At 37.4% G+C, this 18,543-nt stretch overlaps 2 protein-coding genes across 2 annotated transcripts; both read right to left on the bottom strand.

Moving 5' to 3' along the window:
• Positions 1-385: 385 nt before the first annotated feature.
• Positions 386-8,493, bottom strand: pgap2 (post-GPI attachment to proteins 2). Its single transcript, XM_026234522.1, has 5 exons — positions 8,148-8,493; positions 5,847-6,096; positions 4,592-4,698; positions 3,440-3,548; positions 386-1,903 (listed from the first exon to the last, which is right to left on the bottom strand). The coding sequence occupies exons 1-5, from the start codon at positions 8,313-8,315 to the stop codon at positions 1,773-1,775; spliced, it is 765 nt and encodes a 254-aa protein (XP_026090307.1). The 5' UTR covers positions 8,316-8,493; the 3' UTR covers positions 386-1,772.
• A 205-nt stretch (positions 8,494-8,698) lies between these two features.
• On the bottom strand, positions 8,699-18,268 carry LOC113064019 (nuclear cap-binding protein subunit 3-like). Its single transcript, XM_026234521.1, has 13 exons — positions 18,007-18,268; positions 17,519-17,584; positions 17,330-17,435; positions 16,880-17,005; positions 16,633-16,764; positions 16,351-16,523; positions 16,157-16,265; positions 11,998-12,097; positions 11,356-11,465; positions 10,870-11,176; positions 10,510-10,700; positions 9,615-9,797; positions 8,699-9,540 (listed from the first exon to the last, which is right to left on the bottom strand). The coding sequence occupies exons 1-13, from the start codon at positions 18,187-18,189 to the stop codon at positions 9,251-9,253; spliced, it is 2,076 nt and encodes a 691-aa protein (XP_026090306.1). The 5' UTR covers positions 18,190-18,268; the 3' UTR covers positions 8,699-9,250.
• Positions 18,269-18,543: the final 275 nt, after the last annotated feature.

Genomic DNA, 18,543 nt, shown 5'->3' with positions numbered 1-18,543 from the left:
GACTCTTTTGTCCGTTTAGCTTCATTCATTTGTTTGCCGGTTCCTGTGTAAAGTTATGACTTTAGCATCACTAACAGCTACTCTGCTATGTCATGACCATCTTCTCTTGACATACATGAAATTATTTTGAAATGAAGAAGGAAAAATTAAAGAAAGAAAGAAAAAGTGTGGTTATGAAAACATTGTGAAAACATTACACTGCATGTCCTTCTAGCTGAAAAGAACCAAAATCTCAAATCTGCAAGCTCGGTGTATCAAAATTACTTTAAAAAAAAACATCATAATAATTTGAGCAAAGCTGCAAATGCTTATAAAATTGCTATAAATCATGAAATTAAAATGTACAATTTTTTAAATAAAAAACTACAATGCTACAACTAAATGTAATCATCAAAAAATTAAATCATGCATAGATTGAAAAATTAAGGTAACACTATTTTACAGTGTACGTTACATGTACTTACTATAGTAATAACAGTAAATTATGCATAATTACAAGCAACTTACCCTAAACCAAATCGAACCCTTTTCATACAATAAGTATTATTCTTAATAAATATTATTCAGTACTTAATTGTATAATTACACTTAAAACAAGGACATCTGAAAAAAGGTTAACCTTTATTTTAAGGTGTCCTTATTACAGTGTGATTATACATTTAAGTACTGAGTAATACTAACAAACAAGATGTACTTACTTTATGGTTACAGTTTGGTTACTTGCATGTAATTATGCATAAATTATTGCTATTATAATAATAATAATAAGTTCATATAACGTGTTACAAGGACACCTTAAAATAAAGTCTAACCAAATAAACTTTAAAAAAATATTCCAATAATACAGATCAGCCATTAATTAATGGATAATGTACTCATTTATCTAGTAAATATGAATATGCTAATCTCAGAAACGATCCATTTACTTTTCATCCAAATATTTATTTTGACACCGATTTAAAAACAGTATTTTTGGTACATCATAAAAAGCATTATAATATGCAGTCGTGTTGACAACATCTCGGGTGATCTATGAGAGGGGTCACATGTCATATTGCACTGTAGCAGTTTTCACATTCAACCAATGGCAATGAATTGTGCACTAAGAGCCCATGTCGTTCATGATCAATAACTGCACTATAAAACATGTACAAACTTCACAATGCTCTCTAGCCCCTATAGAAGGTACGCAAGAAATGCTGTGCAAAAGGCAGTTTAGAATGACTTTTGACATGATTTACATTAGCGTTTACAAAGAGAAATGTGTGCTGTGGCTGAAGCGAATGTCTTTCAGTAGTACCAGCAGTCAGTGTGTAGAAGCTTGTGACACAGCAGCTGCAAACCATCATCAAATCCATCATCACTCCTCAGACTTCAATTACTGTTACATTTGGAAATATGGACAAACAATAAGCACATATATTAAAGTTTGAGTGAAACCGATGTATGACCCTGACAAACCCATTAGAAAGAGACAGACATGGCACTTGACACTAAGTAAAAAATGTATTTGACTAGGACATAATCAGCCGTTCCAAGTCCACCTGAATAAACAATGGAACGGTTCAAATTGTAGCACACCACTGACGATGATCTTTGAAACGACATCTGTCATTTTTTGAAGCGAGTTAAAAGACCATGTGTCAAGATGTAAACAGTCTCTTTCTACACATTCATGCATTGCTCGATCAGTGTCGACCCTGAATCAGCATGAGTGCCGCCCGCAGAGCCCTAGTGTCTCAAGGAGATGATGCAAGTAATCACTTCCTGTGTCAGAAGCGCTTTCCCTCTGGAGGTGTTGCAACCATCACCTCCTTACCTCCAAAGTCCCAGTAGGCAGTCATGTGGAAGGCCATGTTGGACAGCACCACCAGATACTCACACAGAGCAAACAACGTGTAAACTGCCATAGAGAGACAACAGAAATTACTGAAGAGCAGTAAATCAATGTCATTAAAATGGCAAAATCTATATTTAAATTAAAGGAATAATTCACCCCAAAATAAAAATGTACTCATCCTCAAGTGGATGATATAGATAGACGTAGATTTTTTGTTAATCGGAACAGATTTTGAGAAATGTGTAATTACTGGCTCACCAAAGCCCCTTTCACACTGCACGTCGGACCCGCAATATTCCCGTAACATTGCCTGGTCGCCTTCTGTGTGAAAGCAACCACGTCCCGGAATTGATTACCGAATCGAACCCGGGTCGGGGACATAGTAACATTGCGGTAATCGATCCGGAACGAGCGCTGTGTGAACAAAAGCCAGATCTAATTCGGTATCGAAGTGATGACGCGCGTTATCGCGCGACTTTTTTACCGGCTATTTTGAAGGAAGATCAACATTCGCGACGAAAACATATGTGCAAACTGTAATGAAGCAGAGATCAGTTAGTTCCTCACTTTCCGCGCTGACGCAGAGATCGTTTGCTTGCTTCAGTTAAAGTATAACGTGCCAAGCTTTGTCGACTCGTACATTACACGTCACGCGCTGATGTCACGTGTCGTTACGGGATCTTCAAGGGTTGTGTGTGAAAGCATGCACATATACCGGGTCATCACTGGCAGTGTGAAAGTGCCAAATCTAGCGACCAGGGAACAATTACAGGAACACTTTACCCCTGTATTTGCCGGAATGGCAGTGTGAAAGGGGCTCAACAGATCCTATTCTTTGCAGCGAATGGGTGCCGTCAGAATGAGAGTCCAAACAGCTGATGCAAACATCACAATAATTCACAAGTGGATGGACTGGAGTCATGTGGATTACTGAGATGTTTTTTGATCAGCTGTTGGGACTCTCATTCTGACGGCACCCATTAACTTCAGAGGATACAAAGGTGAATCTGTTCTGATGAAGAAACAAACTCATCTTGGATAGCTTGAGGGGGCATGCACTGCCAACAATTTTTCATTTTTGGGTACAATATTACAAAACGGATATTCAATTTGAAAACTGAGATTAACATAAATTTAAAAACAGGATAATAATGATTAAAAATATACAGTGCCATTTTTTTTTTTTAAAGAAATTAATACCGTTATTCAACAAGGATGCATTAATTTGATTAAAATAACTTGAAAAACGTGACAAAATTATCATAGTAATCATAAAAAGCCATCAAAGCAATCATCTTTTTTACATTTTAAATTAGTTTTTATGGTATTTTTGAGCATGCTAATAATAAATGCAGCCTTGGTGAACATAAGTGACTTTAAAAAAAAACAAAAACATATGGTATACTGGTTTGGAAAAACAAAGGGTAATAACTAATCTCAATTTTGGGGGGTGAACTATCCCTTCAAGAACTTCAAAAACAGGTTATCGATTATAATTTGTAAGAATCAGTGAGTTCGTGTTAAACCATGTATGCATCGTGTGTTGAGTGGAACATGGGTGGGGGAAATGACACAGAACGGCGAAGACGTTGCACTCACTTCCTGCTTCACAGTAAGTGTTGTGCCGCTTGTAGAAGTAGGCAGCCAACAGACAGAAGAAACCGTTGAAGAGGAAGAGGCGGAACTTCTGGCGGTATGACATCATCTCCTGATGTCAAAGAGGGTTTGATGCAGCAGAGAAAAAGAGAAGAAAAGAGAAAAAGGAGAAAGAAGACACACAATGTCATCAGTTCTCTTCTGCAACTTTATGTGGGGCAAGCAGGTGGAACGAAGTTCTGTGAGAGCACGGCAACCACTTCCCCCCAAGCACACAAACCCTGCTGCACTTTTACAGCAATAGAAATATAAAGCTACACTGTGGTCACTGACACATCTAACCCCCATGATTCTCACCCAGCAGCAGCAACACCTTTTATTAGAGCTGTGCTCGTGGTGTCAAGATCACTGGGGTGTTAAGAATATATCTGAATAATCACTATAACTGAATGTGCGAGCTGAATCTAAAAATGGTCATACATGCTGGTTTCATCCAATCAGAAAAGGATTTGCATGTGTGGATTGATCAAAAGCTAAACTTGAGCGGAAATTAGAATTTGTCCAAATAGGCCCTACATTTAAGTTGAAACAAGTTGTTGTTTTTTCTTAAACACACTCTTTATAGTATTAATGAAATCCAGGCATACCACAACTACCATGTTGTAACTGCCAACCAAATATGTATATTTGGATGCAGCATTTGTCTTCCATAAGTATTCCATTTTTATAATGCAAATCAACAGCTAGTCCAAATAAATTAATAGATGCAACATGAAAAAAATAAATATACACCTAATACACATGGGATTTTTCCTGTTTCCAACAGATTCAATATAAATCACTATTTGTTATTTGTATTTATGCAAATTTAAAACCAGAGCAAGGCAGCTTACAAAAAAAATTATAGCTATAGAGTTAAAGCATATTTCATATGAGATTGGCTTATACTGCCCTCTGCTGGTCTAATTATAACAGCTGTTGGTAAAAAAGTACACGCCCATAATACAGAGAAGTCCGTTCATCATTTTTATTAATTTTTTAAAGGCAGCTTGGTTGCAGCATACAAGCACACTACAAAAAAAAAAAACCCACAATCATGCTAAAAAGTATTTCCTTTAAATTAAACAGTTTTAGAGCTGAGTGAAAGTCAGTTACCTCTGAACTGAGGGAATACTTCGCTATCAAAGACCACAGCTTGCAGGTGCACAACATGTGGACCAGGGAGCTGCCGATAAACAAGATGAAGCCGCTTTTATGGACACCTGTGGACCATTTATACAGACATAGCATTAAAAACCAAACGGACATGTACAAAATGCTTGTTTTACAGGTAAAATGAATAAAAATGCACACACAAACACACACAAAAACCCCCAGTGAAAATAATTTTTGCATTTAAAAAACAATTGTAACTTGTTTTTCCATAGCAACATTTTCTTGACAATTTATGCATGTTTTATTATTCTATAATGCAATAAAAAAAATTATCCTGTCCAAACACAATATTCTTTATTATCATTATTATAATTGAAATGAACAAATTAAATGCTGATGTTAATATACACTTCCGTTCAAAAGTTTGGGGTTGGAAAGTTTTTTTTAAAGAAATTAACACTTTTATTTAGCAAGAACACATTAAAATGATCAAAAGTGACATTAAAGACATTTAAGATTTCCTTTTCAAATAATCACTGTTGCTTTGAACTTTGTATTCATAAAAAAAAACTTATCACATTGAAACATTGTTGTTTGAAACATTGTTTCAAAAAAATAAATATTAACCAGCACAACTGTTTTTCACATTGATAAAGGTTTCTTAAACAGCAAATCAGCATATTCAAATGATTTCTGAAGGATCATGTGACACTGAAAAATTCAGTTTTGCCATTTACAACAATACATTGTTGTCATTAAAATACATTAAAATAGAAAAGTTACTTTAATAATATTTCATTATATTACTGCACATTTAATCAAATAAATGCAGACTAGGTGAACATGAGAAAAAAACTGTATGTGTACATAAAGTACAATCAATACTACTATAATGCATACTTATGCTTTACAAATAAACTTTTCAATGTAAGTGATAATTATTTTTAATATTACAGTAATGATAGCTTTGGACTACAATACGCTTCTCAGAACTGGGAGGAGAGAGGGTTTCTTTAAATGAAAATAATGTCAAATGAAAAGAAAAAAGATCATACAATCAGGTACCACACAGGTAACAACTGAGGTGTTTAAAAGCTTACTTTTTGCATCTCCAGCCGATTACAAACAAGCTATATTTAACTAATTGATGCAAAATATATAATTAAAAGCACATTTAAGCAATCCAGCAAGAGCCCTCTGCATCTGCTTGCGTGTAAAAACACGACTCAAGGCTTCGGTCCAAAAAGGCACTTACTGTAGGTTTCATTGGAGGAGACGTAGGTGAGCAGAAGCAGTCCTATATTTTCACTTAAAGCTAAGAGGAATGTGAGGCCACTCAAAAGCTGCTCCATCGACCTCTTGGAAAAGCGTCCGTGGTAAAAGCTCAAGTATGCTGCTGCCACCAGGAAGCGCGGGGCAGAATGCAGGCCGATGCTGAAACGCCAGATGTAGCGCTCTGGTGTCAGACTAATGGCCGCGCTGATGGATGGGAGGTAGTTAGGAACCTGTAGAGGATTTTTAAAAGATCTTCATTACCGCAAGTTTGGATATACTGTTGAGAATGCGCTGGGTGAAACAGGGACATCCCAAACACTGTTACAAATACAAGCCATTAATTCTTCATAAAATGGTACCAAAAAAAAACCTTAAATAAATTAACATTATTTAAGCATCAAGGAATTATTTTTTGGATTTCATCTGTTAAACATGTTAAGATGTAATAAGATGAATAAAACCTGAAATCTCATCCCATAAAATGTTTTCATCTTTCAATCGACACAGATCGAACTTGGACAGATTAAAAAAAAAAAAAAAAAGAGAGAGAGACAAATGATTATTATAAATATTAACAAACCTAACATTTTTTTTTAATTTATTAACTGAACCTACAGGACTATTTAGATTGATTCTATTGAATAATTCCCACCACTCTCAAAATAGTAATTTTGCACATGCATCACATATATACTAACAAATTCCAAACAATTTATTCACAATTTGCGTGCTAAATATCATGTTTGTATTATATATATATATATATATATATATATATATATATATATATATATATATATATATATATATATATATATATATATATATATATATACACACACACACACACACACACACACACACACACACACACACACTCACCTAAAGGATTATTAGGAACACCTGTTCAATTTCTCATTAATGCAATTATCTGATCAACCAATCACATGGCAGTTGCTTCAGTGCATCTAGGGGTGTGGTCCTGGTCAAGACAATCTCCTGAACTCCAAACTGAATGTCAGAATGGGAAAGAAAGGTGATTTAAGCAATTTTGAGCGTGGGATGGTTGCTGGTGGCAGACGGGCCGGTCTGAGTATTTCACAATCTGCTCAGTTACTGGGATTTTCACGGACAACCATTTCTAGGGTTTACAAAGAATGGTGTGAAAAGGGAAAAACATCCAGTATGTGGCAGTCCTGTGGGTGAAAATGCCTTGTTGATGCTAGAGGACAGAGGAGAATGGGCCGACTGATTCAAGCTGATAGAAGAGCAACTTTGACTGAAATAACCACTCGATAAAACCGAGGTATGCAGCAAAGCATTTGTGAAGCCACAACACGCACAACCTTGAGGCGGATGGGCTTCAACAACAGAAGACCCCACCGGGTACCACTCATCTCCACTACAAATAGGAAAAAGAGGCTACAATTTGCATGAGCTCACCAAAATTGGACAGTTGAAGACTGGAAAAATGTTGCCTGGTCTGATGAGTCTCTGATGATTTCTGTTGAGACATTCAGATGGTAGAGTCAGAATGTGGCGTAAACCGACAAGAACATGGATCCATGATGCCTTGTTACCACTGTGCAGGCTGCTGGTGGTGGTGTAATGGTGTGGGGGATGTTTTCTTGGCACACTTTAGTTTTCAAGGCATCGTTTAAATGCCACGGCCTACCTGAGAATTGTTTCTGACCATGTCCATCCCTTTATGACCACCATGTACCCTTCCTCTGATGGCTACTTCCAGCAGGATAATGCACCATGTCACAAAGCTCGAATCATTTCAAATTGGTTTCTTGAACGTGACAATGAGTTCACTGTACTAAAATGGCCCCCACAGTCACCAGATCTCAACCCAATAGAGCATCTTTGGGATGTGGTGGAACGCAAGCTTCGTGCCCTGGATGTGCATCCCACAAATCTCCATCAACTGCAAGATGCTATCCTGTCAATATGGGCCAACATCTCTAAAGAATGCTTTCAGCACCTTGTTGAATCAATGCCACGTAGAATTAAGGCAGTTCTGAAGGCGAAAGGGGGTCAAACACAGTATTAGTATGGTGTTCCTAAATATCCTTTAGGTGTGTGTGTGTGTGTGTGTGTGTGTGTGTGTGTGTGTGTGTGTGTGTGTATATATATATATATATATATATATATATATATATATATATATATACACACACACACACACATATATACACACACATACAGACATGGTTTTTGGGTTAAGGACAGATGTCTTTCCAGATGGGATGAGAGTGTAGCAGTAACTGGTTCTCACCTGGCAGTGTGTGTAGGTCGCATCATTGTAGTGGTAGAGGACAGCCAGCACGATGCAGGCGATGAGGCCGAGCAGAGGCAGGCACACCGTGATCACCGCTAACCGGGTGAAAGGCACACGGATGAGAGGCTTGTCTCGATCCACAGATCCGTACGGGACCTGTTGCATCTTCCCTCAACTAATTACAGCTCCGGATGTGCCAACAGATCCAGACCGACGACACGCAGCCCACTGCAAGTGCGCCGATGTAATAATTAAGTCATTAGTAACTCAACTCGGCCAAAATGTTGTTAAAACTCTAGATTCTCCGACTGCTATTCTGGATGTGTGACTACAGCTCGCGAACACTTCCGGTTCCGTTTCAAAATAAAAGTCTTAATACCGCGGGCAATCGTTTTTTTTTTTTTCTTCAATAACGTTAAATATTTTCTGAAACAATTCAGTGAGGGAAAAGGTAATATATTTGCACATTACTGACAATTTACAATACAGATTTTCATATGCTGCTTTTGAACACTGACATGCAGTCACATATCACTTTATAGAACCAATGCGATGTAAAAATGATTTTTATTCAACATACAGTGTTTTTTTCTTGTATTTTTCACTGACCACATATTTAGGGATTGCAGACCATTCCTTTGGGGACAATTATCTTTACATTGGCTACATTATGTGCCCCTTTCATAGGACTGTGTACAATGAAGCACTGATCCATTCAGGTCCAGTAAATATAGAATTCTTGCACCAGAGAAACAAAAAAACCTCAGACCATTGGGTTCTCCACATAAAATGCACAGTGTTACGACAGTCTTAATAATGTAACATGAACGAAAACCAACCATACTGGCAAGATTTTAAAAACTGTACTGCTAACAGACAGTCCGTCGAATCACGGGTTGTTTTTGTCAACCTGGTGCGTTAAAAATGGGCCCTCAATTTGTGTTAAATACAACCAAATAATTTTCTATTAGTGGGAGTGTGGGAATGTTTAACTATACATGTCAGGGTCTCTTGGCCCAGTCTATCACAGATTTTCTCAAACTCTCTTCCACAGCGTTCATCAGTCCTCTGATTCCCACACGTCCTACAGGAGGATTCATTCAGGAGTCACTGTCTGAGCCATTGCTGCTGTCCTGACTGATCTCGATCTGCAGTGAGGGCAAGCTGTCCAGTCGGCTTTTCTTCATCTTGTTGGACTGCTGCTCCTTCTGCTTGATCATTGCTCCCCACATCTTCTGCAGCTGAGTGTCATCCTCTTCGTTGCCATCAACTCTGTCAGATTCCTTGTCATCTTGTCGCCTTATTCCTCTGGAGGAAGACGCTCGGGAAGAAGCCTTGTCATCTTCTTTGTTGTCCCTGTGAGACGGGCCGAGGCGGCTCCACAAGCCTCCTGAATAAAAACAAGTACTATTAGTATTAGAAAAAGAGTGTAGAGAACCAAAATGGTACTGACTCCAACTATACCCGTTTTCTTGTCTTTCGAAGACTCTGAGAAGAGACTACGGCTCTCGAGTTTTGCAACTCCGAGTCGGCTGCGCACATCAGTCAAAGGCTCTCTCCGAGACACTGCGTTCCTAGAGATGACGGGAGAGACAGAGCGATGTCTCTCCGGAGAGTGTGGTCTTTTGCCTAATCTCTGTCTCACGTCTGTGGAGAGAAAACACGTCCGTTCATTGCCCACATTTGCTCAGCACGAACATGGTCAAACTTAAGCAATCCCGTAGATTTCAATCAAATTGTTTTTTATTTAAGATTTTTTTTTAACAAATAAAATTTAGATTGTGTCCATACAGAACGCACCTATATTAAACCTCTAGTAGAATAAATCAATGACAAATTATTTATTTTTCTGAAACACCCTGGTGCACATTTTCGAATGCAAAACAGGGTAACTCCAAGCGGTTTAAAATACTCAACACGTTTTATTCAATACATACATGTGTACTGAATTTGGTTTATTTAATAACATATCAATAAATACGAATTAAGAAAGGAGAAAAAGAAAAGTAATAAAAAGATTATTGTGATTGGATGTCGCATTAAATGGCAGATACAGTAGTCTGTGTAACCAAAATACCAATAATATCAAGGTCAAATGTTTTATGCATAAGGCAGACTTCTAATTATAATCAAGCCCAAAATTTACTGGGACTTTTATTTTAAAATGTTTATGCTTGACTACTTCCTGCAACTTATTCAAAGAGATGGAGATAAAATATGCAATCTTACAACCATCTACAAAACATATTACAATATATAAACACCATAAATATCACTAGAAGGGGCCTCAGGATGACAAAGTAATGTATATTACAATGCTGGACATTAAATCAAGACTTTTGTTTGATCAATAACTAACCCATCTTGCCACTTGTAGTCACTGGTGGGCATGATCTCTGCTGAGAGTGTCCCTGCCTCTTCTCCTCCAGTAACTGTCTCACATCGGTCACTTTGTCTGATGTAGACTTGGACGAGCCGCCACCTCCTCCTCCTCCTCCACCGCCAATGCGACTCTTAACACTGCTACTCGTCTCAGTCCGTATGGAGTTTCTAAACACAGAAGGGACAGAATGCACAATTCTCATTAAGAAACTTGATCACCATGAAATGTTTTAAGCATGAGGGTCACATTCGGATCCTAATAGTACTGAACGGAATGCAAATCCTAAACTGTAGCAACCTCTCTATCCTTTGGAGTCAAAAAGAAACCTGCACTCACCGAAGACTGCGAAGGTTGGTTTCTACCTCGTCGGCATACATGGTCATCTTCATGCTCTTTTTGGGAGAGGGCGTTGAGATCATTTTCAGTTCCAGATCGTAGTCCATCTCATCTGAATCTGAAGATGCAGGTGATGGGCCTCCTAAGCGACTACGCAGGTCTCCTTCCCCAAGCCGTGGCCCTCGTTCACGGTCTCCCCGATCTTTATACTCCACTACTCTATCGTCAGCATCCATGTCTTCCTCTCCATCCTCCTCCTCTTCCTCCTCTTCTTCAATAGGCTCTTCTGGCAGATTCACCAGGTCAGCTGAGAGAAGCAAGAGCTCAATTGACAAACCAAAAACAACGAACAGGACAAAGGTGTTTGTGATTTAAGAGAAAATGTGTGTATTTTTTTAACGTTATGTCAGCAGCAAAGCTATCTTAATGGTGAAAACAGAATAAATACCAAAAGTACAAGTTTAAGGGTCATTCAGGGAGATTTACCAGAGTGTCGATGAGTGTAAGGTGGGGTGTGTCCCATGCTGTCTCCAATCAGAGACTTTTTGGTCTTCAGAACGTCACGCTGGATTCTGCGCGTGTGATATTTCCGTTTCCTATAGAAGTTGACAATTCCAGATTATAAAGTCACCACAAAAAATTGTTCAGAAAAGTTGAGTTATACTACTATTCAAAAGTTTGGGGTAGGTAAGATTTTGTTTTTGAAAGAAGTCTCTTATTTGCATTTATTTGATCAAAATGCCATAAAAACTGTATTATTGTGAAATATTACAATTGAAAAATTAATTCTATTTTAATATATTTTACAATCATTTATTCCTGTCACAACAAAGCTGAATTTAAAGCAGAAATAAATCTAATATGCTGATTTGGTGATCAATAAACATTTATTATTATTATTATTAACGTTGAAAACAGCTGTGGTGCTTAATGTTTTTGTGGAAATAATTTTTTTCAGGATTCTCTGATAATAGTAAGTACAAAATTATAGCATCCTTGCTTAATAAACAATTTGTTTTTTAAAAGCAACCAAATATCTGAAAAGATAGTATAATTCTATGAAAACCCCTAACAATGTTTGCAGGTGCCAAATGTTTTTGTATCTAACAAATGCCATTTTTTTCTTACCAAGAGTTACTTAAGATCCCTTTCATGCCGCCATAGTTTGGATTCCCGTATTTCATGTAGTATCGACTTCTTCTGGCCGCACCCATCTCCTTTTTGTCATCTGATGGAAAATAACAGCCAAGCCATGAATTTTAGTAAGTGTGTATGTTTGGGCATAAAAAAAAAGATCTACAAAAGTATAAAACCTCAAAGTCCAATCCAAAGGGAAATATTTTGTTAAAAAAAAAAAAAAAAAAAAAATTGCTTTTCAAGAACTACAACGAACGGCTCATTTGGTCCACAGCATTGTCTTCCGGGTTTTGTGATTTCACAAAGCGGCCTATTAAGGCGTGCGTACATGGTGTGATTTTTCCTGTTGTATGAGCTTGCAGATTATCGCATGGTCGCGGCTCGTACCATGTAAGAACAACTACAGGCCGATCCGAGAATGTTAGTCGGTTTAAATTCATGGCGTATGTGCAGTTGAACGAGACGATTTGTTGATCCATCTGAAGTTGACCAACTAGAAGATGATAAAACCCACATATTATGTATATAAATAGTCTATATATACAGTGGGGCTCGAAAGTTTGGGCACCCCTTGCAGAATCTGTGAAAATATGAGTAATTTTCAAAAAATAAGCGAGATCATACTAAATGCATGTTATTTTTTTATTTAGTACTGTCCTGAGTAAGATATTGTACATAAAAGATATTAACATTTAGTCCACAAGACAAAAAAATTGCTGAAATTATTAAAATAACCCCCTCAAAAGTTTGGGAACCCTTGGTTCTTAGTACTGTGTGTGGTCACATGATGATCCTCGACTGTCTTTCTGTTTTGTGATGGTTGTGCATGAGTCCCTTGTTTGTTCTGAACAGTTAAACTGAGCAGCGTTCTTCAGAAAAATCTTTAAGGTCCTGCAGATTCTTCAGTTTTCCAGCTTCTTTGCACATTTGAACCCTTTCCAGCAGTGACTTTATGATTTTGAGATGCATCTTTTCAGACCGAGGACATTTGAGGGACTCAAACACAACTATATATCAGGTGACCACAATATATATATCTATATCTATATGAATATATGAATGAATATGCCTGTTGAATATCCGGCAAAACTACTAGAAATTCAGAAATAGCCTCACCTCGAGTTGTTTATGAACAACAGAAAGTCCATGCTTTTCAGCCATTTTCTTTGCCATGGCTTCGTTTGTTTTTTTGGCCGTCACAAGCCATAGCTGCCACAAAGAAAACTATTTTGTCGGCAGAATAAATTTTTTTCATGAATGGCGTGAAACGTAATGCTTATGTCAGAGTTTTTAAAATCGTAGTGAATTAGTATTGTGTGACTGCCTCCGTATGATTGTCGGATAAACTCAATCGTGACATCTGCGACGGCTCACGAAGTTCCGACCTTCAGAATCACGCCATGTACGGCCACCTTTAGAAAATCATTAAAATAATTCCCGCCTACGGAAATTCTAATGGTTTGGTAGAGACGGTCGAAGTCGTGGTTAGAACACTTGGCTGAGTGCGAAGAAGAAGAGTTGCTGCAGCATCAAGTTTTTTTAAATGAAATGTAGAAATTAATAAATAAATAAATAAATGTGGAAATAAATAAAAGTGCAAATAAATATGTATAAATAAAGATTAGAAGAAAATAAAATGTGGAAAAAAATACTTAACTAAGGAAATAAACGTACAAATACTTTACTTTGTATATTTTTTTTGTTTTTACATTTCTTTGTATATTTATTTATTTCTAATTTTGTGAGGTTTGGCAATCCATAATATGGCAATGCTGGTAAAAAGACACTACCTTCTCGTGGAATTATGCTCTGCTCACATGCTCTGATAATAATTCTTTTTTAAGACTATAGATTATTTGGTTAGTTACTCAAAAAAGAATTAGTTATATCGGATTCTGTTGCATAGAATAATTAAAAATAATAAATTGCCATTTATATATTTTGATCAAATTTTATAATGTTACTTTCAATAAAAGTGTGATTATTTTATTGGCCTGTGTTTTTGTAATACAGTATCATTGAAAATATTAAGTTAAATTAAAAAGTCTTACAAAATTATATTATTTCATAAAATAACAATTACTACTAGAAATTCAGAAATAGCCTCACCTCGAGTTGTTTATGAACAACAGAAAGTCCATGCTTTTCAGCCATTTTCTTTGCCATGGCTTCGTTTGTTTTTTTGGCCGTCACAAGCCATAGCTGCCACAAAGAAAACTATTTTGTCGGCAGAATAAATTTTTTTCATGAATGGCGTGAAACGTAATGCTTATGTCAGAGTTTTTAAAATCGTAGTGAATTAGTATTGTGTGACTGCCTCCGTATGATTGTCGGATAAACTCAATCGTGACATCTGCGACGGCTCACGAAGTTCCGACCTTCAGAATCACGCCATGTACGGCCACCTTTAGAAAATCATTAAAATAATTCCCGCCTACGGAAATTCTAATGGTTTGGTAGAGACGGTCGAAGTCGTGGTTAGAACACTTGGCTGAGTGCGAAGAAGAAGAGTTGCTGCAGCATCAAGTTTTTTTAAATGAAATGTAGAAATTAATAAATAAATAAATAAATGTGGAAATAAATAAAAGTGCAAATAAATATGTATAAATAAAGATTAGAAGAAAATAAAATGTGGAAAAAAATACTTAACTAAGGAAATAAACGTACAAATACTTTACTTTGTATATTTTTTTTGTTTTTACATTTCTTTGTATATTTATTTATTTCTAATTTTGTGAGGTTTGGCAATCCATAATATGGCAATGCTGGTAAAAAGACACTACCTTCTCGTGGAATTATGCTCTGCTCACATGCTCTGATAATAATTCTTTTTTAAGACTATAGATTATTTGGTTAGTTACTCAAAAAAGAATTAGTTATATCGGATTCTGTTGCATAGAATAATTAAAAATAATAAATTGCCATTTATATATTTTGATCAAATTTTATAATGTTACTTTCAATAAAAGTGTGATTATTTTATTGGCCTGTGTTTTTGTAATACAGTATCATTGAAAATATTAAGTTAAATTAAAAAGTCTTACAAAATTATATTATTTCATAAAATAACAATTACTACAAAGCATTTTCTTTTTCGGTTCGGCCAAGTGCATCTAGAATTTTTTTGTTTCAGTTTCGGCACAGAATTTTCATTTCAGTGCATCCACTACTCCAGGGGCCAGCAACCTACGGCATGCAGAGGGATGATCGCTGGCATGCAAGCAATATGGAAAACTGCATGATGATGAATATTTTGAGGTAATAACTAATAGTCAAACAGCCTCTTAGGAGCTATAAATAAAGTGTGAGAATTAACTTGGCTAGTTTACGGATGTGTGCGTGACCGCTGCACATACTAGGCACTTCAGATCAAAGCCTCTTGTCAATTACAAAATGACTGAGATGGCCAATCAAATCAAAGTAGGCGGGGTTTACTGTTCACAGAAGCAGAGCACGAAGCGTCAGTTTAATGTTAAAGAGAGTGAGGTAAGATGAAGCTGAAAATCAGTTAATATTAGGCAACTTTTAATGATACGTTTTACAGCTTTACGTTTTACAATTTTTTTCCACAAATATGGCCATTTTGAGAAAGAGAGACATAGTCTGCGTCTGTGTCTCTTTTTTTTTGTTTAAAAAACAATTTAGGAAAAAATCTTTAGAAACTATTGGCATGAAATTCAAATAGACCTATTGTTTTTCTATTGTATCATTTAAAAATGTTTATTTACTGTACAGAATGCATTGGGGAGTGGGGGTGAGGTTAACCGGAAAATAAAATAAAGGCAAGTCATGCCGAAAAGGTTGCCGACCCCCATGGGCGTGGTAGTGGGGGGAAAAGTGGACCTGACTACCCAGGGCCCCGTCTAGGGAGAGGGCCCTTTGAAATCCCATCAAATATGTTTTTTGTAATTTTTTCTAGCCTAATTCGAATTAATTGGGCCCTCCAATTAATGTCATTATCCATTTCAAAATATATTAATAACACCAACTGAGAGAATGAACTCAGTGCCAGACACTCCCAGAATTTGGTGCTACGCCCCTGCCGACCCCTGCCCAAGTCTGTTCTTTATCAACATTATCATCAAGTAATAAAGAGCTCCTGACACAATTCCTTTTATTTATAGGTAACACTCATAAGTATTTTTCTCACCCTGGGTGGCAAAGCGCAACAACAGCTTGTTGCCTTTGAAGGGCTTGACTGTGGGCCGCAGATCATTTCGGAAAAGAGACTCTCTCTCCGGTTGCGAAAGCAGACTTGTCTAGGATGAAAAAAATGAAATAGAATTTGCATTAAAAAAAGACAAAAATAAATTTGAATTACCATCAATAATCTGACAAGTTTACCTCTGCGGTTTCCTGTGTTTTCTTTTCGGCCTCTTCCTCAATGTCGCTAGCTTTACCCTCACTGCCATCACTGTTCCTGCTCTTATCTGCTTTCACCACCTCATCTTCGGCATCATCATCTACCTCGCCTTCCTCCTCCTCGTCATCATCATCAGAGCCACGGTTTCGCTGAGCTGATCAGCAACAATGAGAGAGTTTTGTGTCACAACATTTGGTGAAACACAGCGTCTATTTCAAAGTTGCACAATAAAATCACAGGACTTTCATAAAGAGAAGACAAACCTTTCTGCGGCTGGACTGAAAGTTCAGATGGCTTCGAGCTGTCAGTGTCTGTGACCTCTTTTTTGTCTGGCATCCGACTCAAGTTAATGAGAGCTCTGGATGAAGTGATGTCATCTAGCCACACCACATTGCCTGGAAACGAGTGATTTGACTATGAGCACCACAATCCAGCTTTAAACAAAACTTTACATGTTTCCAATTCAGATTTCTATGCATCCAATGTATAATTATGAAAGTGTGTACTTACAGGAAGTGTCATCTATCCACTCAATGTGGGCAGGCGGATACTCTTTAAAGTAGCCAAAAACATCCTGAGTGCTCATGTCATCGACTCCACTCATGTGTAAGGCTTCCAGACGCACATTCGGGATCGCTGAAGAGAGAGTGGGAGAGATTTTAAAGGGATAGTTCACTAGAATGAACATCATGGGTCATCATATTCTAAACCTAACATTGTTACAAACCTATATGGAAAATAATAATAATAAAAAAAGAAGTTGTTGTTTATGGTCTGTGTAGCTTCTTTTAACAAGAAAATAAATTTTGTACACACTTTCCACAACAGAACAAAATGACAACAATTTTCACAATATGATGTATAACATTCATTTATCATTTGAAAAACAGACTGGGTGAATTTTTATTTCATGCTGACTTTAAATCAATTGTTGAGCTATAGTTGTGTAAGACTTCTTACCTTTCTTCAGCAGATCCCGGTCTAGAACTACATTCCTCTGTGCCAGATTTTCCTCTGCGCTAAAATGAAATCTTCTTGCACGCTTCTCCTTTTTCTCAATGGCCTCCTGAGCACGTACAAATGTTGTGAACAACAGGCAGCTTACATTAGTAGACGACCGATATATTCACACAACCAGCTGAAACTTACCTTAGACGTGACATCGATTCCAGTGATGAAGGTGCCAGCCTTATTTTCATAACGTCTGCTGGTGTCCTGTGCAAATCACACAGAGAAACGTGATGTGATCAGCACACACAACAGAAGCTTTTCACTTGTTAGCATTAGATTCAAGGTGATCACATTTTCTTCGATATCCACAATGCTGTCTTAACTAAACCAGAATAATTTCAGTTCTTAAACAATTAACGTTAGTATAGAAATAACATACGCACTAACGTTAAATGAAAAGTCAGGAAACCTAGGCCAGAGATTTACATCACTTTCCCAAGATCCTTCTAAACAACAGACCATCACTGCGCATTATGCAAATGTAGCATAAACCCCATTACCACAACATGTTCAAAAGCAGGAATAGTGGCCTATCTCTGGACTCAACACCACGTTGGCTTCACCAACGTCCGGTTTACTGTACTACGCGAGGCCGTGGATTAAATGAGGCCTACGGACTTACTCACCGGCAACAGCTCCTTTAAACTTCGGCGAACAGAGATGGACTCCAGCTCCGGGTCTCCCTCCTCCACCTCCATGGGCTCCGCTTCCCGGGCATCTCGATCGGAGTCCGATTCTGAGTCTGACTCCGACCGATCGGACGCGCTTTCCGACTTCACAGACACCCGCAGGCTGCGCACCTCCGCCATGATTGATCACTCGCTTAAACGAAATAGCGGCTAACAGCTAACTCTCAATGAAGTGAACGGAGCCTCGCGCTAGCTGTGCTAGTGTGCTAACACTGCTCTCGAGCCTCGCGACACACACACAGCGCAGGATACGAACGCTGTATGGCAAGCCGGTGTAACATTTAATCTATAAACCGTACTAGTATCTTTTTTTCATGTTACTATTACTTATTTTTTAGATACTAGTATATTTTCCATTAAGTACTTGTACTTATTCATTAGGTACTAATGCTTATTCATTAACTACTAGTGCTTATTCTTTAGGTACTAGTGTTTATTCTTTAGGTACTAGTGTCTTTTGTAAAGTTACCAGTA

The sequence above is a fragment of the Carassius auratus genome, chromosome 46 (assembly GCF_003368295.1).
Source record: "Carassius auratus strain Wakin chromosome 46, ASM336829v1, whole genome shotgun sequence".
In the NCBI taxonomy this organism is placed as follows: Eukaryota; Metazoa; Chordata; class Actinopteri; order Cypriniformes; family Cyprinidae; genus Carassius; species Carassius auratus.
This window is presented reverse-complemented; position numbering and strand designations above follow the sequence as displayed.

Excerpts from the sequence above, each read along its gene's own strand:
- pgap2 (XM_026234522.1), bottom strand. The coding sequence starts at position 8,315 with ATGCAACAGGTCCCGTACGGATCTGTGGATCGAGACAAGCCTCTCATC. Across the intron at positions 6,097-8,147 it reads CGACCTACACACACTGCCAG|GTTCCTAACTACCTCCCATC; the intron begins GTGAGAACCAGT and ends AATCCTCTACAG. Across the intron at positions 1,904-3,439 it reads CACTTACTGTGAAGCAGGAA|TTTACACGTTGTTTGCTCTG; the intron begins GTGAGTGCAACG and ends TCTCTATGGCAG.
- LOC113064019 (XM_026234521.1), bottom strand. The coding sequence starts at position 18,189 with ATGGCGGAGGTGCGCAGCCTGCGGGTGTCTGTGAAGTCGGAAAGCGCG. Across the intron at positions 16,266-16,350 it reads AAACACAGGAAACCGCAGAG|ACAAGTCTGCTTTCGCAACC; the intron begins GTAAACTTGTCA and ends TTTTCATCCTAG. Across the intron at positions 12,098-16,156 it reads GTTGCGCTTTGCCACCCAGG|ATGACAAAAAGGAGATGGGT; the intron begins GTGAGAAAAATA and ends ATTTTCCATCAG.